This window comes from Panthera onca, chromosome D3, assembly GCF_046562875.1.
Source record: "Panthera onca isolate mPanOnc1 chromosome D3, mPanOnc1 haplotype 2, whole genome shotgun sequence".
In the NCBI taxonomy this organism is placed as follows: Eukaryota; Metazoa; Chordata; class Mammalia; order Carnivora; family Felidae; genus Panthera; species Panthera onca.
In genome coordinates, this window is record NC_138350.1 from 30,587,362 (window position 1) to 30,612,503 (window position 25,142).

Consider the following 25,142-nt stretch of genomic DNA (forward strand, 5'->3'; position numbering starts at 1 on the left):
TGAGATCATGACCTGAGCCGAAGTCGGACGCTCAACAGACTGAGCCACCCAGGCACCCCAGATAATTCTTGTTATTTAGATATATTCTTCCTTCCCTTTCTCCTTCTTATCTCTTCCCTCCTCTAGGCTGGTTACTCTGGTTGTTGGTTTGTTTAAGCAGACATATTTAATCCATTCTCTTGACACATGTTCTACATGTCCTTCTTTACTTTCCTTTCTCTCTCTCTGGAATAATCAAGCCATATCTCTGTCTGGGTAACTTTATCTTTGTTTCTTTGCCCCCACCTCCTTCTTTATTTTCCTTTCTCTCTCTCTGGATTAAGCCATTTTGCCTCTCTGCCTGGTCAATGTTTATTTTTTTTTCCCCTGCTCCTGTCATTTCTCTTTGTATGTGCTCTTCCATCAGCACGACCTCCATTCTGTTCTTTACTTGTAGCTGGTATTTCTGGTTTTTTGCTTTTGGATTGTTTTTGTTGTTGTTGTTTGTTTTATTTGTTGTGTGTTTGTGTATTTTTGTTTCCTGTTTGTTTGTTTGTTTGTTTTCCTTTCCAGGGCTACTTCAAGGAACAAATCAAAGCACACCTGGTGGAGGGCCCAAAACACCAAAAATAACCAAAGTCACAACAACAGAGAGCAAGTAACACTCTCCAAAAAACACCTCCTAAAGGGCCCGGCCCTGGACAGTGTATGAACCCCCCTTTAATGTAGCAGTGCTTGCAGGTGCAGAGCACATAACAAGCTTTTAAGACTCATAAGAGACAGAAAACTAGGCAAAATGATGAAATGGAAGAATTCCCCTCAAAGGGAATTCCAGGAAGAAGTGACAGCTAAAGAATTGATCAAAACAGATATAAGCAACATAACTGAACAAGAATTTAGAATAATAGTCATAAAATTAATCACTGGGCTTGAAAAAAGCACAGAAGACAGCAGAGAATCTATTGCTGCAGAGATCAAGGGACTAAAAAATAGTCATCATGAATTTAAAAATGTTATAAATAAGGTGCAAAATAAAATGGAGGTGGCTACAGTGCGGATTGAAGAGGCATAAGAGAAAATAGGTGAATTAGAAGATAAAATTATGGAAAAAGAGGAAGCTGAGAAAAAGAGAGATAAAAAAAATCCAGGAGTACGAGGGGAGAATTAGAGAACTAAGTGATGCAATCAAACGGAACAATATCTGTATCATAGGAATTCCAGAAGAAGAAGAAGAGAGAGAAAGGGGCTGAAGGTGTACTTGAACAAATCATAACTGAGAACTTCCCTGATCTGGGGAAGGAAACAGGCATTGAAATCCAAGAGGCACAGAGAACTTCCTTCAGACATAACTTGAATCAATCTTCTGCAGGACATATAGTGAAACTGGCAAAATACAAGAAAAAAGAGAATTCTGAAAGCAGCTAGGGATAAAAGGGCCTTAACATACAAAGATAGACCCATAAAGGTAGTTGCAGACCTATCTACTGAAAGTTGGCCAGAAAGGAATGGCAGGAAATCTTCAAAGTGCTGAACAGGGAAATATGTAGCCAAGAATATTTATCCAGCAAGTCTGTCATTCAGAATAGAAGGAGAGATAAAGACTTTCCCAAACAAACAAAAACTGAAGGAACTCATCACCACTAAACCAGCCCTACAAGAGAACCTAAGGGAGATCCTGTGAGTGAAATGTTGCAAGGACCACAAAGTATCAGAGACATCACTATAGCCATGAAACCTACAGATATCACAATGACTCTAAACCTATATCTTTCAATAATAATGCTGAATGTAAATGGACTAAATGCGCCAATGAAAAGGCATAGGGTATTAGAATAGAAAAAAAAACAAGACCCATCTATTTGCTACCTATAAGAGACCCATTTTAGACCTGAGGACACCTTCAGATTGAAAGTGAGGGAATGGAGAACTATCTATCATGCTACTGGAAGTCAAAAGAAAGCTGAAGCAGCCATACTTATATCAGACAAACTAGACTTTAAATTAAAGGCTGTAACAAGAGAGGAAGAAGGGCATTATATCATAATTGTGGGGTCTATCCATCAAGAAGAGCTAACAATTATAAATGTCTATGCACCAAATTCAGAACCATCCAAATATATAAAACAATTAATCACAAACATAAGCAATCTTATTGGTAAGAATGTGGTAATTGCAGGGGACTTTAATACTCCACTTACAAAACAGACAGATCATCTAGACAGAAAATCAGTAAAGAAACAATGGCCCTGAATGATACACTGGACCAGATGGACTTGACAGGTCAGAAAAAGGACAAACTCAATCCCAAGAAACTAAATTGAAGAAAATCACAAAGAGAAAATCTGGTTATTTGACAAGATCAATAAAACTGATAAACCTCTAGCTAGACTAGTCAAGAAAAAAAAGAGAGAAGACACAAATTACCAATATCAGGAGTAAAAGAGAAAATACCACTAAAAATCCTATAAATATTAAAAAGATAATAAAGAATGTTATGGACAGGGCGCCTGGGTGGCTCAGTTGGTTAAGCATCCCACTCCTGATTTTGGCTCAGGTCATGATTCCAGGGTCATGAGATCAATCTCCACATCAGGCTCCATGCTGAGCATGGAGCCTACTTAAGATTCTCTCTCTCTCTCTCTCTGTCCCTCCCCCTTCTCAATAAAAAGAATGTTATGAACAATTTTGTGCCAACTCAGACAAAAATGAACAAATTTCTTGAAAGATACACAAAAGTGTGAGATTTTTCAAACTCATAATCCATTCCCTTTGAGATACCTCTGGTCCCCAAATGTTGTCAAACAATTGACTGTTTAACTCTTCAAATGTGCTTTGAAAGAGTGAGAAAGGGTAGATAAAGAAACTAACATTGAAATTAGTAGATCTTGTGATTGAAGAGCATCTTAAGGAGAAAAGGCTTCATGGTGAAGGAAGTAGAAACAAAAATTAAAGATTCAAGTGAACTTGAATTTTATCTTACACAATACACAAAAATTAACTTGATAGGGATCATAGAACTAAAACATAAGAGGTAAAATTACCTTTATAAACTTATAAAAGAAAACAGAAGAAAATCTTTGTGACGTTGGGGCACAAACCATAATCTGTGTAAGAAAATATTATAAAATGGCTTTCATAAAAATTAAATTTTGCCCTTCAAAACACAGCTAAGAAAACATAAAGCAAGCCACACTTGGAGAAATATCTGACAAAAGTTCATATGCAGAATATATACATGTTTCTTATAAAGCAAAAAGAGGACAATCCAATTAAAAAATGGGCAAAAGATTTTAATAGACACTTCACAAAAGTAAATACAAAGATAACCGATAAACACATACATAAAGAGTTGCTTAACATCAGATGCCTAGTCATCAAGGAAATGCATATTAAAACAACAATAAGATGTATGACATAACTTCCCAAATGACTAATGGTAAAAAGACTAACAATATCAAGTGTGAGTGAGAATGTGGAGCAACTGGAACTCTCATTCACTGCTTGATGTAATGCAAAACTGTATAGTCACTCTGAAAAACAGTATGGCATTATCTCTTAAATTAAATATATACTTACCATATGACCTGGCCAGTCAACTCTTGGGTATTTACAAAAAAGAAATGAAAATATATGTCCACACAAAACTTCTATGTGAATATTTACAGCAGCATTGTTCCCAAACTGGAAACAATTCAAATATCTATTAAGTGATGAACACTGAAACAAATTATAGTATAGTCACACCATGCAACATTACTCAGGAATTAAAGAAACACAAATATTTGGGGCACCTGGGTGGCTCAGACAGTTCAGTGTCCGACTATTAATTTTGGCTCAGGTCACAATCTCAGGGTTGTGAGATCTAGCCCACATCAGGCTCCATGCTGGGCATTCTCTCTCTCTCTAAAAGAGAGAGAGAAAGGGAGAGAGAGAGAGAGACATACATACTACCTACATGGATGAACCTCAAAAATGTTATACTAAATTAAAAAAGCAAAAGAAAAAGAACTATATATGTTTCTATTTATATTATATTCTATAAAAGGGGAAAATAGAATTACAGAAAGCAGATCAGAAGTGCCCTGGGCCTAGGGCCTGAGGTCAGGGGAGTGAACTAAATACAAAGGCAGATGGCAAACATAAATATGTGTGTTCTGACTGGCCCACTGATAGCTGTGGTTAAAAACCAGTCTGCTCAGTTAGATACAGTCTCTATGGCCAATGGCAAAGGAAATAAATACCCTCTGTGGTAGTCTTCCAGAGTGTTCCAATGGATAGGTTAGCTTCTTGAATACTCACCACTCACTTTATGTCTGTCTCTCTACCTACCTTATTCTCTCTGATAAAGAGTCAACATACATATAACTAAAAGTAATGAGAACCCAGCAGGCCTGACATCCCCTCCACTAAGAGAGCACATTCAAAATTAAAATGCCCTGCAGCACCTGGATGGCTCAGTCAGTTAAGCGTCCGACTTCAGCTCAGGTCATGATCTCAAGGTTCATGAGTCTGAGTGCCGCTTCCGGGCTCTGTGCTGACAGCCTCGATCCTGCTTCCAATTCTGTGTCTCCCTCTCTCTCTGCCCCTCCCTCGCTCAAGCTCTGTCTCTCTCTCTCAAAAATAAGTAGACAGTAAATTCTAATATCTTTAAAAAAAACATTCCCAAAGCGTAGACACCTGGGTGGCTTGGTCTGTTAAGCATACGACTCTTGATTTTGGCTCAGGTCATGATCTCAAGGTTCCTAAGATAGAGCCCTGTGTTGGGTTCCATTGGCCTGTTTTGGATTCTCTCCTCTCTCTCTCTCTGCCCTCTCCCCCCTCACCACCACCCCCCCAGCCCCTGCTCACACATACTCTCTCAAAATAAAAAAATATATATATTTATTAATAAATAAACAAATAAACAAATAAATAAAATCCCAAGGGGCCACACCTGGGCCTGGCTGTTTCCTCCTTTGACCTGTGTAAAGCTGGGCAGAGCTAGGGATCAGATTCTAGGCTAAACCATCTGAGGATGCTGCTAGACTATTTTTGCTATTGTTTAAGAGAAATTATAAAGCTTTCTAGTCCTCTTTCTTGAAATTTTTCCAGTTCCAAGTTATGTTCCTACAAACTACAAAGGAATACAAGCAAACCTTATTTATTTGGGTTAAAAATGTAAACATTCCTCTTTATGAAAAAGAAAGAAAGCAGGGGAGGGAGGCAGTGAAGAAGGAAGGAAGGAAGGAAGGAAGGAAGGAAGGAAGGAAGGAAGGAAAGAAAGAAGATTTAACTCTGGGACACATTAAAAGTTTAACTAGCTTTCGAAAAATAAAATATGATACATGTGAACCATCACCAAGAAGTCCAAATACCAAACATACCCAGACTGTGCAGTGAGCTAATTACCCTCTAATTTTAAAGTGTTGATATATTCATGTGGATATTACACCAAAGAAAAAGAGAGTTACAGGAAAGTGTAGACAAGAACTGCCTTGAAATAATAATCTATAAATCTAAAGAAGGCAGCAAAATATAAACCCACCAGGAGTTTCAGTGATAGAAATGAGAAGGAGGTGGCTGGTTCTAAAAATCCACAGGAAGCACAAGAGGGAAGGCAGCTTGAAGAGCCAAGAGACACACCTGAAGTTATTCCAGGGAATTTAACAGAAATACAAATAGGGAGGCAACAGCTTCATGGCTCATTCAAATTAAATGCACTTTAAAATTGTATTTTAAATTAGTGCATTTCATACAGTTTTCACAGCATCATTCCATTTTGCCTTTTGTCAAAGGAGCCGTGCAGGTTTCTTTTCTGTAGACCTTTACAGTTCAGTGAAAGGCAGATTATATTCAAGTGAGAAACTTAGAAGTCCCTTTATTTCCCAAAGTAGAACATTATTCACCTATTGAGTTGAGTCATTAAACTCAATTCAAGAAAGCCTACCCATCCATCCATTCATCTTTACAGCTATAGACATAGATACTAAAAAAAAAAAACTTTTATTATATAAAATCAGATGTATAAAATACTACTCTATGGTAAGGGTCACAGCATAATCATTTCCAAAACATCAATGGTGGGCAACTGGGGTACCATTCATAAATATAATTAATATTTAAATTAAACCTAGATATTTAAAATCAAATTCTTGCTAGGCAAAGTGGAAACTGCTCTGCTTTGTGCAAAAAAATATGAAAAATTGAGATCAGAGGCTAATAGTAAATCTTTAATTTTGTTTCTACTTCCTTCACCATGAAGCCTTTTCTCCTTAAGATACTCTCCAATCACAAGATCTACTAATTTCAATGTTAGTTTCTTTATCAACCCTTTCTCACTCTTTCAAAGCAAGTTTGGAGAGTTAAACAGTCAATTGTTTGACAACAGTTGGGGACCAGAAGTATATCAAAGTGAATGGATTATGAGTCTGAAAAATCAATACAGCAAGAAAAATAGCTCTCTATGCAGATTAATGTGCTCAAGTTTATTTTGATAGAGTCCTCTCTTGCTATTAAACTTGAGCCTATAAATATAACAATGAGTGCTATGAGAGGCAAGGACACTATTTTATTCACAGGCATATATATCCCTTACCCTTCACACACAGTAGGTGCTCAGAAATATGATGAATGGATTAATGGAAAACAATGAATGAATAGCTGTTATTAACCAAAACTAAGGCTCACTTTTATTTTGGTGAATTTTGTTTTGCTTTCAGATAGCAGACTTGACATTGAGTTTCTGAACTCCTGGCCAAGGGCTCCTACTACTGCCTCTGCCCAGGATGAGGTCCCTGTTCCCCAGAGCCCCTCTGGAGCACAGAGCTGAGTGTGCCATTATGTAGCAGGAGCACAAGGAGCAAAGAGGGCTTCTGCCCTAGGGGCTAGGAATCCAAGTATTTTACAAGCACTACTGCTATTAACATTATTACATAGATGAACATGCCTCTGTTCTGCCAAGTCTGATGATGGCTGAGTCTTCATCATGTGTATAAAACCACAGACAAGGCGATAAATATCAAAAGATTAGGGGTGAGATTAGACTAGTTACCAAGGTCAACTGGTTGCCTGGATTGTTATAATTCCTTAGACAAATGACCTTATTCCAATGCCATTCCACCTATACCCTTTCATTTTTTTTTAAAGAAATATAGAAAACAGGAACTCTAATTGTATCAATATTTCCTTTTTCCTAACTACAGTTCATGGAGTAGTACTTTGGCCCAACCTATTTGGAAATAAACTCAGATCACCAAATCATAGTAACTGACAGATGTATTTTATAGTCATCAATTTAATGCCACATCTAGCCCAGACAGAACACTACAGCAGAAGCCTCAGTCTCAAATTTGAAGTTACAATATCTCAAAGAGGGAGGAATAATATAACCAGAAAGTCTGCAGCTGTGGTGCCCACCACTACTCAAATCACTCTTTAATATTTCAATTAAAAAATGTGAGCCCTCCCATCCCATATGGTGTGGGAAGTTCATATCCTCCTCAAGATTTAACAATCTCCAGGCATTTATGTCCTCAGATCTTATTTACCGCTTCCACTGAGCTCTCCACCAGTCAGCCCCTGCCCTGATCCCTTCTAGTACCATCACCCTGTATGACACATGGTCCTCATTCTTTATTCTCCAAAACAACACCACTGGAAAATACACTACTGCACTATAGCTAAATTGGAGGCAACAGAGGGGGTCAGTAATACCATCACTGCTCAGCATATGAAAGTCCTCCAAGCAACCCCAATAGCAGAGACTTGATCAGCCACACTTCCTCCTCAGTGCCAACCTCTGCATATGACTTCTGCCTCCCCACAAGTACTGTTTCTCCATTTTCTCCACCTATTCTGAACCCCTCACACTGTCTGATTGTCAGCACAACTCCAGACTGCTCTCAAGAGCAATCTGTATTTTCAGACTATGACCCGGGGTCAGAGGGAGTAAAACCTTTCACCTTTCATACTAAAAGAGGCATCAAGGTTCTAACCCAAACTGCAGACCTGTTTTACTAGGCATTCTTCCTCCTTCTAATTCAGACAATAGCCGGCCAGAGTAACTCTTTCTTCCCACTATACGACGTTTCTCCACTCTCTTGTTATCATGAAGTGTGATTCTTAAGCCATAAGACAGATTCCACAAGTAGGATATTCACACATCTGTCTCCGTACTTATGGTCTTTGTGTTGAAGGAACATCAAACATGAGGCCAGATCCCGACTCATAACCGGTGTCATCCCTTCCTAGACACTTTGCTGCCTCCAGGATTGGGCTGATCTTGAGCCCAAGGCAGACCTCGCAGTTAAGAAACAGCAACATGTGGCTCTGTACAGTGCAGGAGCAGTGAACTGGTGGACCAGACCTGAAGGCAGCACAGTGTGATCAGCAGATGAAGTTAATCAGAACTACTGTGTTAAGAGGCAGCCTAATTCTATTCTTTTTTTTTTTCTTTTTCTTTTTTTAGCCAAATTCTATTTTAAATCCAACTCTGAGTATGGAAGCATTTTCAATAAAGTTCCTTCAGAATGAAGATTCACTGCCTGGGAGCACCGCAGGCCACAGGACTATAAATCTGTGCCACTCACCAAATACTGTGCCCAGCTAACATTTCTTACACCCTGACTTCTTCCTCCCAACTCAACGATAAGCTTCCAGAGGGCAGGATTTACAATTTTCTCTGGGGATCCACTCAGAGCTCTGCATAGTCCCTGCACATTACACATATTACCAAACTGTAATTAAGAACCTATATTTTTCACACCAAGGGAATAAGGGTTCTGACTCAAGCCAGAACTCAAGAGCCTATGGTACTTCCTGAAACATGAGCCAATAGACTTAGTCTGGTTGCCTCTCTCCTCTGGACCATGTTTAAATTATTCTTGGGTCAGTCTGCTTATACTGTAGATGTTGCTAGATATTTCATTCATTTTGGCCAGGACATTTTTGGAATTATGCTAGAAGGACACTGCCCAAGAATATCAAACACCGCTAGAACGATGTTCTTCCCTAACTAGAAACATACTGGGTATTTCATAATTTAAGATTGTTCATTAAAGGGCTATGGAATACAGTTGAAAAATTTTAAGTATATATTTTAGATTCAAAGATTGTTTTTCTTCTGGGAGAAAAACAGAGATGTGTTTCTTCCTCTTGTTACTTTTATAGTCAGTAGCTACACACTACATTTCAACATAGTTATATTGATTTTTATGTTGTGTTTTTTTTATTATTTCAGCAATTTGGTGACTTCACAAATTATCCTTCAAAGAATCTCGAGATACATGGCTAGAATCACAGGTAGGGGAAAATTTCATTCTTTTGACTCAAATGTGAAATTTATGATCAGGTAATTGTTTTTCTCTATAACTTGGATGCTAAGAGCACACATTTGAGGATGAGGTTCACCCTAAAATAAAATTTAGTGACCCTGAATTACTTGAGATATTTCAAAATAGAAAGCTTCCCACTAAAGTGATAAGCAGATCATTTTCATGAGAGAAAATACTATCCAAGAATTACAGAGCTTCAAATTGGAATCTCTTCCATCTCAGTGGGATGATGCCACAGTGTGTCTCTAACAAACAATAACAACATAATGCAACAGGATGCAATTTGGGTGGACAATATTTATGGACAAAATACAAGTTAGTCACAACACCAAGCTGTCTTTTGTGCACACGTATATTCAAATGCCCTGCCCAATATACAGAGAAAGGCTCTCTGTTGATGTGAAGCTTAATCTTTCTTTCTTAATGTTTTTCCCACTGGAAGGGCTGGCAGCTCACTTCCTGTTTCTTGGCATGTCCACTCTGAATACGAAAAAGACACCTCACAAAGCAACTTGATAGGTATCATCATAAAAGCATGTATTATTTACTTGTGCCTCATGCTCTGAACTCTGCAGTATCCCAGCTCCCTACAGGGCTTTCTAAAAGTCTTACATTGCTACAGTCTTTGAAGGCCGCCAAAGTCTCCATATGCATGTTCTCATCATCTGGATGACTTCCTTTTTCTTTATATATGCTTAAGTTTAATAATTTTAATCATTTAATTATATGTATTACTTTATTTTTTCTCAATATATGAAATTTATTGTCAAATTGGTTTCCATACAACACCCAGTGCTCATCCCAAAAGATGCCCTCTTCAATACCCATCACCTCCCCTCCCCTCCCCCCCTCCCCCCATCAACCCTCAGTTTGTTCTCAGTTTTTAAGAGTCTCTTATGCTTTGGCTCTCTCCCACTCTAACCTCTTTTTTTTTTCCTTCTCCTCCCCCATGGGTTTCTGTTAGGTTTCTCAGGATCCACATAAGAGTGAAACCATATGGTATCTGTCTTTCTCTGTGTGGCTTATTTCACTTAGCATAACACTCTCCAGTTCCTGGATGACTTCCTTTTTAAGGGAGCCATGTTTCAGGTAGCTTACAGTAATCACCACCCATTTGTATTATCAAAGGTCATCCTCAGAATGCTTTTCTGAGGTACCATACTATTTGGAACATGAGAGAAATAAATCAGAAAATGCCTTGAAGTCTCCCCCAGCACCTAGTTATTCCTGAAAGGCCACCACTGCTGTTTGCTAGACCTTTGGCCCATGCCAGGCACCTGGAGGGCCAGTGTTGCTTACCAAGGGGAGAGGCTGGGCAAGTCCTGGTATGCTCAGAATTTGACAGTACAGTCTTTGATCCAGTTTTCTCTATACATCTTTAATCTATTTTCCAAGCAAAGGTTTCAAGTAGCCAATGCTATGTTGATTTCCCATCAGTTGACCTCAGGTGGGTCCTATGTCTCTTTGGCTCTCCTGTAATCCAGAGCACTGCAAAGCTAGAACTACAGGCAAGGATCTAAATCTCACTACTCAAAATGTGGTCCATAGACTAGCAATAGGCACATCCACCTGGAAGTTTGTTTAGAAAGGCAGGATCCCAGGCTTCACCTTGACCTCAGAATCAGAATCTGCATCTTCACAAACCCCCTTGGAGATTTGTGTACACTGAAGGTGAGGAAACACTGTTACACAAGGGCTGGCTGGGTATCCAATGGGAGCCTCATGTATTACTGCACAATCTGATTCACTAACAAAAGCCAGTTCTGAGCAAACTATTCTTTTAAATATGGAATAAACTAGCTATGTGACCTTGGTTGAGTTACGTTAACCTCTTTGATTTTTTTAAAAGATATTAATAATAGTACCTGACTCATACTGGTACTGTGAGGATTAAACTGGGTAATATAGGTAAAGAGTAGCGAGCTCAGCACCTGGCATGTGGATAATAGCCAATAAACATTTACTATTATGAATTTGTATTTTCCCATATGTACTTTTAGACACAGGGTGGAAAAGAGCAATCTCAGGCATCTGCTACCAGGTTACTACAGGTAAGTTGTCCAAGGCAGCATATTAGGCAATGAAGTGAAAAGGCCAGATGCAGAAGTTGTACCTTTGAGTAAAAAGAGACAGTCAAGGAAGCTGGGAGGGATGGTCACAGCCTACTGTGCCTCACGAGCTAGCAGAGGGTAGAGGCAGCTGGTTGAAGATGTCAAACCAAAATAAAGCAGAAGGCAAGCTGTAGGGCACTGGTGCCCACAGAGGAGGGACGGGCTGTGCTGAAGGAGTGTGGGAAACTGGATGCTCCAGCCCTAGACCCAACTGTGCCTTTCTAAGATCACAGGTGCTGTCCTGGACTCAGTCAGGTCCCATGAGGCCTATCTTGCTCATTAGACCTGCCAGTCTAAACCAAGCAGAGCTGCTCACTATTCTACTTGTCCTTTGTGTTCTTGTGACTCTGCCTCTCTTTCTCTCTCCATCTGTGCCCTTTCTTCTGTTTCTTCCACTGTAGCCAACCAGGCAGTCAGGTCACCACAAATTCCTTAGGAGGGGTAGTGGCCAGAATAAGGTCAAAAGCCAGAAAGACCACTGGGAGTGAGACTTCAGGCTGGAGAGTGGCTAACATTTGGTCAACCTGGAAGTAGGTTTCTGGATGGGGTTGGGAGAAGGTGGGAGAAGAAGAGGGCTTTCTCAAAGCAGCAGACTCTCTCAACACATAGCCCAGTTCTATGAGCAGCCCAACTTTCCGAAGGCAAGCTTGAAAGGCCACATGAACCCATGCTTCAGCCTGGGGGCCTGCCTGCCTATAAAAGGCACAGTATATGCCTCATTCAAGGACAAATTCATATGCCAAATGACAGCCCTGTCAGCAATATGAAGACATCTCCCATGCACTGCTTTCTAAGGCTGATCTGTAAAGGATGTCATGAAGTGTCTGTAGAACTGTCACTTTTTGAGCACCATTACATTCATTTATTAGCTTCTCTGCCTCAGAGCTTTCTCCATTGAGCTGAGTAAAGTCAACACCATGAAACTTAATAGTGTCTTACAAAGGGAACATATCAGGTCATAAGGGCTAGTATTTTCTGCGTTCTATAGAAGACTCCAACCCCAATCAGCATCACCTTCAGACTTGCCTCTCTTTGCCAATGGTCACTACAAATAGCAGAGATGCTTTCATTATACAACACAAACTTAACAATAACATGCACTGTAAACACTCATCCAGATTATCTTTCACACTTGTGAAATGTAATATAAAAAAGAAAGAGACCATGAGAAGGGAGAAAGGGAAGGAAGGAAAGAAGGAAGGAAGGAAGGAAAGAAGGAAGGAAAGAGAAGGGGGAGGGAGGGGACCTGGGACCAGGACTCAGGAGTTCAGTTCCAGCTGTGTCTCTTATCCTTAGGTCCCTGAGCAAGTCTCTTCCCTGGAGTCTCAGTTCACTCATATGCAAATGGAGAAAACACCTCCAAATCTTTGGTAAAGATGAAATAATCATATATGGAAAGTACTTGTACATTATATATCATCGTAGAATTGACATTTTATTTTTGCTCCAAGATGAAATAACACACACACACACACACACACAAAAGAGTTAAGATATAGTGATTAATGCTCAAGACAATGGAGAAACTTTTGTTCTGTTATTTTAAATGTATGGCTCAAGTACAAGTGACCTCAGGATACAGAAAATATGTACCAGATTATTTTTTTCTTCCATACTTTCAGCTTTTGTTACAGCTAACATCATTTTCCCTATTACGAATATTTCTTTTTCTCTTCTCACACAAGTAAACCTATTCAGGGTGCATGATAGGTTTTCCAATATTATGAAAATCCCTTCCACACACTTTATGATCTGCCACAGCTTATCTGGGAATGCTTTTCCCGCCACGCGCAGATCAAGGAGTCACTATAGGCTCATTGGCAAGAAGAGGCCTAACAGGCTCCTACAGAAATCCTGAAGGCTCCAGAGATACTGTTCATCTAAATTGGGAAGGGAAATGAACATGCACAGAGAACATTCTTTATACATTTCCAATGGGAGTGTTTGCTTATAATAGTATCATAAAAAAAAAATCCCACAGGAAATGAGCACCCCCCCAATAAAATAAGATTCCCAGATTGAAATTGAGTTCATGAGGTTTCAAGCATGTTTAATACTTAAAAATGTTCTGAAATGTAAAGAGCTGCTCAAAATTCGCAGGCACCAAGAAAACACACACACACACACACACACACACACACACACACACACACACGAGAGTCAAGTTGTCAGTTAGAAAACCAGTGCTATAAGGAGAAAGAACAGGTGAGATGTGGCAGCCACCATTTAATATAGGATCCTGTAGTAAACACCACTGTTGTTATAATCTTGCCTCAGAATCTTGGTCTTCCCTTGCTGAGCCACATTAAGGTGGAAGTGATAGGAGGTAGCCCAGTGCCAGAGTGGAGAGGGCCCTCAGGTGGGGCTCTGGGTCAGGCACATGGCAGGGGGTACTGCTAGTAGAAGGCTGTGGAGCTTAGGGGCCAGGACCCAGGGTATCCCAGCAAGGGGTAGTGGCAGCACAGAATGAACTTATTTGTGGACACAAGGAGAATATCCCCAGGAAGAACTGCAAAATATCTGAGAGCACCAAGTAGTCAAGTGAAATCACATTAACAGAAACTTCCAGGGATCTGTGTCCCTTCTTGCTGATATAGGACCTCCTGTCCCTACAAAGTCACTCTTTGCTTAAGAATTTCTGCCAAACCCTGGTGGCCACGTGGGCCCTGCTATCCTGTCACCAGTGCCCTAAACCTGTCCTAGTGCCTAAACTCCTAGTGGCCCAAGTGCAGGGAGGGAGAATGGCAGTTTCTCCTTTTTGTTACACTCCTTTAGAATTGTCACAGCAGCATTTTACATAGTTCAGTAAAAAAGGCCCTCAGTTTTTCATGTATAGGGCATCATTCTTCCTGGGAACCAGTCCCTGTTAAAGTAGAGTTTGGGTATGCAACCTGTGCTCAGGTCTCCAATGGCTCAGGTGGTATGGCTGGGCCCAGTTCCCAATGCCTGATGTCCTTCTCTGAGGATGACCTCGAACCTGCAATGCCCCTACTCAAGTTTGTCTTTCAGAGGCTCCTCAAGGTGAATGAGGATGGGTCTCTTGTAAGCAGGCCATCCCACCAGACTTTAAGACCTTCCCAGATACAATGTAGACTCAAGATGGAATCTCTGCCCCCTGAAGCATGCCTGTTAACTCTCAATGGTGTTGGTACAATTTATGTACAATCAATCAAGTTTACAGGGATATTCATGTTTTCCTGGGGATCCTGACTGGTTAGTACCCCCAGCTATCCAGAATTACCAGGATCTAGAGGTGGCTCTATGTCCTGAAAGGCACACTTTAAAATGTTTAAATATAATATCTGAATGAGAGATTCAAATCACATGGGAACTAATGCTCACTGAATATGCCAGATGCTGTTCAGTCTTCATTCTTCCAGCAAAATAAGAAGTTGATATCAGTATCTCTATTTTACAGATGTGAACACTAAAACTCTTGGATATTAAGTCATCTGCTGAAAGTCACAAAAATACTAAGTCAGGACTTATAAAATGCAGGTCTGCCAACTCCCAATCTACTCTATCATCAAACACTATTTTCCAAAATAATCTAGTTCAGTGTACCAGAGTACCTGAATACAAGTGTATCTAGCCTGTTTCTAAGCATGCATCCATGCAAGGGCATACATACTCACAAATCAAGCACAGGGATTGTAATTAAGCTCTTCTAACACTAGGCACTATGAAGATAAGTACCTTTAAACTAGGGCAGTCTTAATTTAGAAATAGGGTGAGATAGATAGTGACACAAGCCAACTTAATTGGCATCTTAATTCTTTTTAAGATCAAGAAGATCAAGTCACACTTAAAGCTTTAGAAGCTGAGAATAAAATCATAGGCTTAGTTCTGACCTGGGGAAAAAAATGCAGAGCTTCAACCACAGAGACCATGCATTAATAAGCAACATCTGCTTTGGTGGGAGTTGGAATATATACAGTTCATTCCACATGATCTGATTGCCCTGACTTTTGCTAGAATGAGCAGGTTTTAGAGTAAAGACAGGTGGGAGCTCATTAGTGAGCAATAAATAATAAATGGTTACTGTTATTAGCCATAGAGTTTTTGGAGTAGTTTGTTACACAGTATAACTGAGGTACTAGCTAACTGATACAGACAGTAACTTTCCTTTCTAGTGATAAGACTGCCTCAAAATCTATTGCCAGACAATAAAGTAACCACTCTGCTTAATTTTTTTCCCTAAAAACCCCAAGTTAAAAGATATGCCTCTATCTAACAAACTTCATTTTTTTAAACACAAAGAAACTATGTGTTAGTTTTCTTTAGGAAAAAAATGGGTATGACAGGATATGAAATTGGTAGTTTTGAATGAAGTGTCAAGATGCAATAAATATAATATGTCAAAGCAAGGGTATGGACAAAGTGTGTATTTTCATATGAAAGCACCTAGCAAAAATAAATAATTGGCACCAGATATTTATAAGACCCTTCAATGCTTACTCGCAGTCAAAGATAAAAGGGCCACAACAGGGTGAATGGTGCTTTCCCCTTCGTCCAGGTCTGGGAAGACAGAGGGTCATGGGGCCATTCAAAAAGCTTCAAACAAGTCAGAGAGGCTCAGTGCATTGCTGCCTGACTCTCACCCAAGAAATCCAGGGACCAACGAGATGGTCCTGCTCTGATGCAGACTGCCTGCTCTGATGGCAGTAAAGGAAAGCAGCTACACCTGCTGCATGGAATGGGGGCTGAGGGTTTGCCAGAGTCTTCCAAAAACAAAGTGGATCATGAGGGAGAGCCTACTAAAGTCAGTTCAAATCTTCCACAAACAGTCCAACTGGAAAAAAGAAGCGATCCTAACAGAAAGGGTCTGTGTACAGGGCGTCATCCAAATAGCAAGGGAAGTGGCTAGTGGAGGAAAATGCATCACCCACACCAAGGAAAGTGCAAGAGAAAGTTCCCAGTGGGTGATTCTAAAGAACCCACATGGACTAGTTTTCCATGGCTGCATAACCAATAATCACAAACTCAGTGACTTAAAACAACCACTGATTAGCTCACAATTCTATCAGTTGGAAGTCAGCATGGCATGGCTGGGTTCTCTGCTCAGGTTCTCATGAGGCTGTGCTCTCAAGTGGAGCTTGGGATCCTCTTCTACATCCACCCAAGTTGGGGGCAGAATTCAGTTCCTTACTCTTGTAGGGCTGGGGTCCCATTTCCTTCAGCATAGCCCACTCCTCTGAAAACCAGGCAGCTCCCTTCATCAAGGCCAGCAGGAAGTCATCTGCTGCTACTTGTCATCTCTTTTAAGGATTCACCTGATTTGATCAGGCCCATGCTGGATAATCTCCCTTTTCATGAACTGGTTGGGGACCTTAATTACATCTGCCAAATCCCTTCACCTTTGCCATATAATCCTGAGAACGACTACCTAATCACAGTCACAGCTGCCACCCACACTCAGGGGAAGGAATTATCTAGGGCATGTATATCTGGAGACAGGGATATTGGGGACCATATCAGAATTCTGCCTCACATACCATGAAAGTTCTAAACAGCTATACATGTGTGGAGACCCAAAGAACACAAACTACCCTGTGGCCTTGCCAGCACTCCTACTTCCCTTACCCTCTCTCCTTGTATGATTTATCTTGGTTAGAATGCTGGAGGAAGGGTGGAAGTGTGACAGGAGAAGGACAGATGGCCACATCTGCTCTCCAGACTCCTACCTACAGATACGGGCCCGGCTTGGGTGGAGGTGGTGGTGGTAGGGGATGTTACAGCTTTAACTACTCATTTGTGATGTTGACCAAGGTACTTTTTATTGCCTAAAAGTGAAGAGTCGGGGAAATGCCTGAACTTAACCAGGAAGGGTGAAGAACCCCTGTGGGAGACAAATAATGAAAATGTTTTTAAATTAACCCTTGACTCTTGCTTGACTTATAACTGTATAAGGAATTTACCTTATACCAAGGTAAATATACCATATACCTTACCAAGAGGCCACCTGGTTTTTTTCCTTATGCTTTCTGAACTTTAAACACCTAATAAATACATTAAACACATTTTTATATAGTATCCATATTAAGATAACACTATAAAATATTATTTACAAAAAAGTTGATCATATCATGAGTTTCTTAACTGAAATTCCAAAAACAATGACAATACAAAATCACTCTAGGATTCACTGCTGGGTTTTTAAGAATTTGGGCTCATTTAAAGGAATAAAAAAGTCCTCCGGCCCAGATAAAGAAGACAAATCTAAACATTCAGGATACACTTTTGTGGCTGATGTTACATCATTTTGGTCCCTTTCTTCAGTGTGCAAGCTTCTACTTGAATGATGTGGATCAAGACTGATATTTTGGGTAGGTGCCATGTTCCATGACATGAAGCTTAGTAAGTCAGTCACATTTCAGAAAACACATCTTGTTTGCACAGTAATTTTTTACATAGAATTAAACCCTCAGGACCACCCACTGCAGACATGGCCTATCTAAGCATATAAAAGTCATGTTGTTAAGCATATTTACATGATTAGGATACAGCATAATTCTACACAAATGTAAAAAATCGGTCTTTGTAGAAGACTTTCTAAAGTCATTTATGGAGAATGTTCTATTTCAAGGGGCTGCCTGGCTAGTGGGATCAAAGGCTCTTTTGTTCTACATACCAGCAAGGCCTTTAAACAATCTGGTCAGAGAATTATACAGCTTATCCAGGGAGTAAGAACTCAGCCTGGTGCAGCCAAAGCTGAAAAGTAAATTAGACAGGAATATTGAGGCATTTATACAAAAGAACCGATCAGAAATTTTTTCCCGTTTCAGTACACTGCCTTTAGGGGAAAAATGATATAAGCAAACATAATCACAAGTAACATTTGTGAGGGGCATTTTAGGAGCCAGGAATTAAGTAAGAGTTTAGGTGAGTTACTTCACCATAACCCTGGAAAGTAAAAACTAATATTGTTATCTAGACTGAAGACAGGAGACGTAGACAACACAAGTTCAATAACTTGCCTACAGAAACAAAACCAACCATTGGAGCTGATTATTCACCAGCCTTAGAGAAAACATGGATGGCTATTAAGTTTCAAATTGCATTTCCAGTAATGACTCTTACTATTTTATAATAAAATTTTTTCCATATTTCTCATTCTTGTCCTAAGGCACCTCTCACATTTATGATATTTTTATACAAAACGCAAAGCAATTAAGCAATAGGGCTGAAGTAAACTCAGATGACTCCCAGTGGTGTATTCACTAGAATGGACCCCAGTACAAGGGTGATTTCCAAATCAAAGCTCCTCCACACACCACTCATCATGAAACAGAGCAGTGACAAAGGGTGTGATCTTGTGGTGTCTGTGCCACCTCCCAATTCCTGCCATTGGCAGTATATCTGACACAGGTACTCACAGAGGATATTACCAAAGACACTCTGTCAATCTGAAATCTCCTGGTTTGTTTTATTGTGTCCCATCTCTAATGACAGGAACAGCCAAGGGCTCTTAATGACTACAGTATACTTTCCACAACAAGCTGATTTTCACACCTGTAGCAAATTACAAAATAGTCTAATCATGTAAATTTGTTTAACAAGAAGATAATTAATCTTCCCAACCAAATTTTCTAAACAGGTATTCATAGCTAAGACACAGAACAATTCCATTTAGGAAGTTCAGAGAAAACACACTTGCTATGTAAAGCAGACAGACACACTGGGATCTAAAATGCAGAGCATGGGGAAAAGAATCCGAGCTCTGCGTGGAGAGCACGGATCTATAAAGAGCAGATGAAGTCAGGTAAGAAAAGATACTTGGAGGGGAGGACAGAGGAGAACAGAGAGTGGTTATCTCAAGTTTGGCTTAAGTGTGGGCACCTCTGAAAGCTCCTAGGCAGGATGGGCACACTGTCTTCCACACTCTAGGTTTCTTCCCACACTAGAATTCATCTGCAGTACTCATGTTCCAAAAAACTAAAAGCTTGAATATCCTCATAATTTGTAATACCAGGCAGCATGAGAAATGGAAAACAAGAGCATCAGTTAGAACAATGTCTCCCCTCAAACTGGGATCACAGAACATGCAAGTTCCACAAGTTGTTAACAGGTCTTTTTCTAAAAACAAAAAGGACTCTGGGGGTGCCTGGGTGGCTCAGTCAGTTAAGCATCTGACTCTTGATTTTAGCTCAGGTCATGATCCCAGGGTCTTGGGTGGAGCCCCATGTTGGGCTTCACACTGAGCAAGACAGGTATTCACCCACCAGCTTCCCCAAAACACAGTGATTTGAACCTCAGTGGTGGTCATAAGAGATCATTTGAAGGTTTAAGGAAATACTACCAGTAGATCATGTAGCCCTCAGGCAACTGTGGATCTCTCTCCAAAATGAAGCTACCCTTGGTTACAAAGAGGGGCTCTTGGAGGATTAACTGATTCATTATTTATGTGCATCCTGCAGGTAATGAGGATCCTACAAAGGGAGTCATCTGATTAGAAAAAGTGGAATAAAATCTGTCCTTGAACTTAGTGATCAATGGTTTCTTGGCTCTGGAAGGCACTCAGGTCAGTCTCAACTCACTGGGCATGATTGGAATGGTTGACAGACTTGCCCTGGCTTCTTGGGCCAAAGCACTCTGTGCAAGAACTGATCCACCCTGTCATTCCCAGATAAATGCCTCAGGCCACATGGAAAGGTCAACAGAGATATGTAAGGAAAAGTCACCTGACTTTCTTAGGTAGACTTTGATGGTTTAATGGGATTTCTTCAAGCTTGTTGGGACTGGGATCCTGAGGGTCAAAGCTGAGGTCATTACTGCATGTTGGTCTTGTTCTGTTGATAACAACCTTAATCAAATGCTGTACAAAACAAATTGACTGGGGGCGCCTGGGTGGCGCAGTCGGTTAAGCGTCCGACTTCAGCCAGGTCACGATCTCACGGTCCGTGAGTTCGAGCCCCGCGTCAGGCTCTGGGCTGATGGCTCAGAGCCTGGAGCCTGTTTCCGATTCTGTGTCTCCCTCTCTCTCTGTCCCTCCCCCGTTCATGCTCTGTCTCTCTCTGTCCCAAAAATAAATAAAACGTTGAAAAAAAAAAAAAAAAAAAACAAATTGACTGGATTTGGTTCCCAGCCTTTGTCATGATCAATAGAATGATGTACTCAGGGGAAACCCAGAAGCCAAGTAGGTGTAGAAACAACAGGTGGATATTATTGGGAAATACTTCTCCATGGGTCTGGTGGTTCTGTACATCTGGTGAGCGGAGGCACTAACTGTCCTTTGTTCTGGATTATCATTTTAAGAATGTCTGTATAGGAATCAACCTTGCAAGATAAAGACAGTGTCTCCCTCTAGAGCCAAGGGCAAGTCTGTTTACTTCAGTAAAATAAAAGAGAGTATTTCCCTCCAAACTAAAGGAAGGGCATGCCTCCTTTATAATGCATCATTATAAAAGATTTGCATTCCCTAAACTCAGGGACTAATTCAACCCATTGCATATGCATCCATCTGGGCCCATTGGCACCCCAGTGGGATGTGGGGCAAGGAGAAATGATGCAAATATGCTGATGCTCATGCTGCTTGTTATTCTGGAAGTAATAGAGTCCTTTGTTGCTAATCCAGGAGTCTCATATCTTCTGCCGGCATCCATAAAACTGGCAGGCTAAATTGTTAGCTCGCAACTAGGGTAGAACCTCAGACACTTCACAGATCTTGACTTAAACAGCCTAAAAGAAAATGGACAAAAAACTTGAAGATGTAATTCTCAGAAAAATCAGGATAGCCAATAAACATACCAAGTAGATGAAAACTACAGCTCCAATGAGATATTATTACACAATGAAAAACCTAACAAAAATTGAAGAGTCTCACAATATCAAATGTTGGTGAAGACAGGAAGAAACTCAACACTTAGACACTGCTGGTGGAAGAATATACCTTGGTTCATAACTCTGGAAAACAATTTGGCTTTTCAGTACAATTGAAGGTGTACAAATCCTATGACCTAGCAATTTCATTCAAAAGTGATATACTGAATCCCTTGCACACATGCACCATTAAACCAGAACGAGAAAATTTACACCAGCATTGTTTGCAATAACAAAACATTTAAAGCAAATCACATATCTACCACTGGGAGGATGTACATAGTCACTCTGTGGCATATTTATATGGGAGAATACCACACATGGAGCAATATGGACTGATGTCAGAAACATACTGAAAAATAAAGTTGAAAAGAATACAGCTATTATGATTCATCATATAAAGTTTAAAAGCATATTTAAAAAATCAAATTGTTTAGGAACACATGTATATGAGGAGATCTATAAAGAAAAACAAATAAATGATAACCACAAATTCTGAGTAGTGGTGACTTCTGAGAAGAGAGAGAAATGGGTGAGCCCAGAGTAGGCACACACAAGATAGGGAAGGCAGGTGACACTCTTCTGCTTGAACCAAGTGGTGGGAACATGAGTGTCCACTCCACTGTGATGTTTCTCAACATCAAGTGGTGGGAACATGAGTGTCCACTCACTGTGATGTTTGTGCTTGTGCTTACAAGCACAAATATGTGCTTGTAAGAAGCTATTTTTAAAAAAGGGATGCCAACTGCCTGAGGAGCACAGGCTGATGCCAAGCTGCTTTCCTTCAAAAACAAACAAACAAACAAACAAACAAAAACAAAAACAAAAAAATCCACCATTCAGCATTCAGGAAGCATCACCAAGGCCTTTTATTCACAGTGAGTTGCCAAATTCCAGAATAACCAAATCTAAGTCCATTTTACATAAATTCATCCGGAGTTTAGAAAATTTTTTAGGATCAAAATACACTGATCTCTGAATCAAAAATAGTGTCAACTTGAAATACTGCTTTGTTGGTTTAGGAACAACTGAAATTTACAATGCTACCTGAACAATAAAAAGCCCAACTTTATGAGCATGTGTCTGCAAAGAGTCTTGCTGTCACAGAGAGACAGAGTTCTGTCTACACCCTCGACAGCTACACAAATCATACCCTCAACTGCAGCTTCACAGGAAGAAGACATACTCACTGGATCAGCATCGTAGCTCTTTAGCTTATGAGACTGAAGTGATGAGTGAACAAAGATGGGAATGCCCAGGGTGGCACTGAGATCTACAGCTTTCCGTAAAAGATGAGATCTTCAGAACACAATTAAAAGAGATCATTCATGATTTTACTGCTAAAGGGGCTGCTATAAAGATTCAATCTTAATAGAATATTGTTATGGTAACATGTATTTGCAACACCCTCGGTATTTCTACCTTCAGTTTGGGGGGCAGGGAAAAAGGAAGAGATCTAAATAAATCTTGATATAGGTCCAAAGACCCACAATTCTTTTTTCTCACATATGGAGACTTTTAAGAATCAAAATATTTCAGCTTGCTTAAGAAACATTCACCATAAAATGCAAATAAATACCTCAAGCAGTAGTGATCTAAATATAATTTAGAAATGTTTTTTGGCCCTACAGATCTTGTATCATTGTCTGATTTTTTTTTTTAGGTCCTAAGAAAAGTAAAACAGAAACCATTGTTAAGTGAGAGGAATTAAACATTTGAATTTGCAAATCTACTGAGATTTCTTCAAGAGATTGGTAAAACATGAGAGGACCTTCATCAGTGTTGTATATTAGCAATACAGGCTTCTGTACTTTCCAGAAAATCTGCCTAAATGTCTCATCAATGGCTTGCTTTATCTGACAATTTTAAGTTTATTTCTTTATCTTGGATTTTACATACTTTCATGTTGTTGTTGTTGTTGTTGTTGTTGTTGTTTTTAAGACTACTGTCCTATAACTGCAAGGCTTCTAAGACAAAGTTAGCTTTTATAGTTACATTCAAATGGAAATGCTAGAGCAATCCTCCACTTCTAGGACCAGAACCCTGTTTGTCTCTGGCCCCTTGCTATATATTTGGAAGCTTTACAAAAAGCAAAGTCAGAACTATTCATCTTGCTTTCCCTCACACCCACAGGCAGCTCACCATGGATTTGGGTTTATTTGAAACAGGCTCTGGTGAAATAGAAGTGTACATACCAATGTTGTGCAAGAAGCAGGTATGCTCTCTGAGCCATCTCCATAAGGGAAGGCTATTTACACTGTGCTCCACCATTTGCATTCTGTCTCTAACAGTCAACCTTTTAACACTCATGTAACTTAATAACTTCCTATTTTTTAAATTTTTTTTAACGTTTATTTATTTTTGAGACAGAGAGAGACAGAGCATGAACGGGGGAGGGTCAGAGAGAGGGAGACACAGAATCTGAAACAGGCTCCAGGCTCTGAGCTGTCAGCACAGAGCCTGACGCGGGGCTCGAACTCACGGACCGCGAGATCATGACTTGAGCCGAAGTCGGACCCTTAACCGACTGAGCCACCCAGGCGCCCCTTAAAATTTTTTTTAACGTTTATTTATTTTTGAGAGAGAGAGAGAGAGAGAGAGAGTGTGAGCAGGGGAGGGGCAGAGAGAGGAGCAAGAGACAGAATCTGAAGCAGGCTCCAGGCTCTGAGCTGTCAGCACAGAGCCGGATGTGGGACTTGAACTCATGAGCTGATCTGAGCAGAAGTCTGATGCTTAACCGACTGAACTACCCAGGCGCCCCACTTCCTAACTATTCAAACATCACAAAAAATGTCCATGAAAAGAAAAGTTGCCCACCCACTAAAACATCGTCAGTGCTGCGCCCATAGTAGTAACGGGAGAAAAAAACGAGGTTTTGGCTAACATGCCTTCCAATTACAGCACACAGCAATGTTATATTTTGCTGCTTGGAAGAGCCTTTTTATCCCGCTCCTCTATAAACAGCAAGATGAGGCAGATTCGAACAGGGAGATTGAACCTGGAACTAACCTGCTCACTGGGAAACTGGAAGAGGTTGTGACAGCAACATTGGCCTGGGTTTCATCTCTGGGCTGATGCATGCACTGAGAGCATCAAGCTGCAATGGTTAAATTTGATTCTGGAATGGGCTCAGAGTCACTGCTGCTCAAAGTAGAATTTAAAGTACTAAGTGGACCCATAGCTTCTTCAAATGAATTTACATAATGACACACACACTAACTCAAAGTGGAGTCAAGATTCTATGTATCCTTGATTAGGGATACCACGGCCATACTGGCCCTGTTCCATTTCTATTTTGTACCCCAGAATCTGGGTTATTCTGGCAGCTAGGCCCACTTAACTGAGATATCTGTTTAATTAAACAAGAATGGGATATTTAAGTCTGAACTTCATAAAGGGAGGGAAGGAGAAAGGAAATGGAATTAATATTTGTTGACTACTATATATGAGAAACTGAGCTCAGTGACTTATTTGCATTCATTTAATACCCACATAATTCAATGAAATCCATTTATTAGCTTATTGTATAGATACAGACACTGAGGTTAAAAGAAAGTAAGTTAACTCTTTATAGGTCACATACTTGGTCATGGATGGATCAGGATTCAACCCAGGATTTCAGCACTCCAAAGATATTATGGACTCTTTGAAAACAGGTGGGTCCATATTATGGAATGATAACTACATACGGTTTACTAGAAGTAAATGTAAAAGTTAATACATGCAACATGGTATAAATGAAATACAAGAGCAATTTACAATCTCTCAATCTTCCCATTTAGAAAATCGTGAAACCAGTGCAGGTAAGAGACATAACTCTGACACTGTGTGAATCATCCTCTTTTCAGCACCCAGCTGCCTGCATTTATCCATAATGACACCTTGTGAGCCTTATAGCTGAAGAAACCTTCATTACTTTCTG

The 25,142-nt window shown here is 40.1% G+C and overlaps 1 protein-coding gene across 23 annotated transcripts in view; it reads right to left on the reverse strand.

Moving 5' to 3' along the window:
- Window positions 1–25,142, reverse strand: part of LDLRAD4 (low density lipoprotein receptor class A domain containing 4) — a 443,967-nt gene that overhangs the window by 104,119 nt on the left and 314,706 nt on the right. Inside the window, exon 1 of one of the 23 annotated variants that reach the window (XM_078435469.2) lies at window positions 8,118–8,504. The exons of the other annotated variants lie outside the window; for them this stretch is intronic. Coding sequence (XP_078291595.1) covers window positions 8,118–8,121 — 4 coding nt within the window. The 5' untranslated portion in view covers window positions 8,122–8,504. Of the gene's footprint in view, window positions 1–8,117; window positions 8,505–25,142 lie in introns of those variants that run through there. 23 annotated transcript variants of the gene reach the window in all.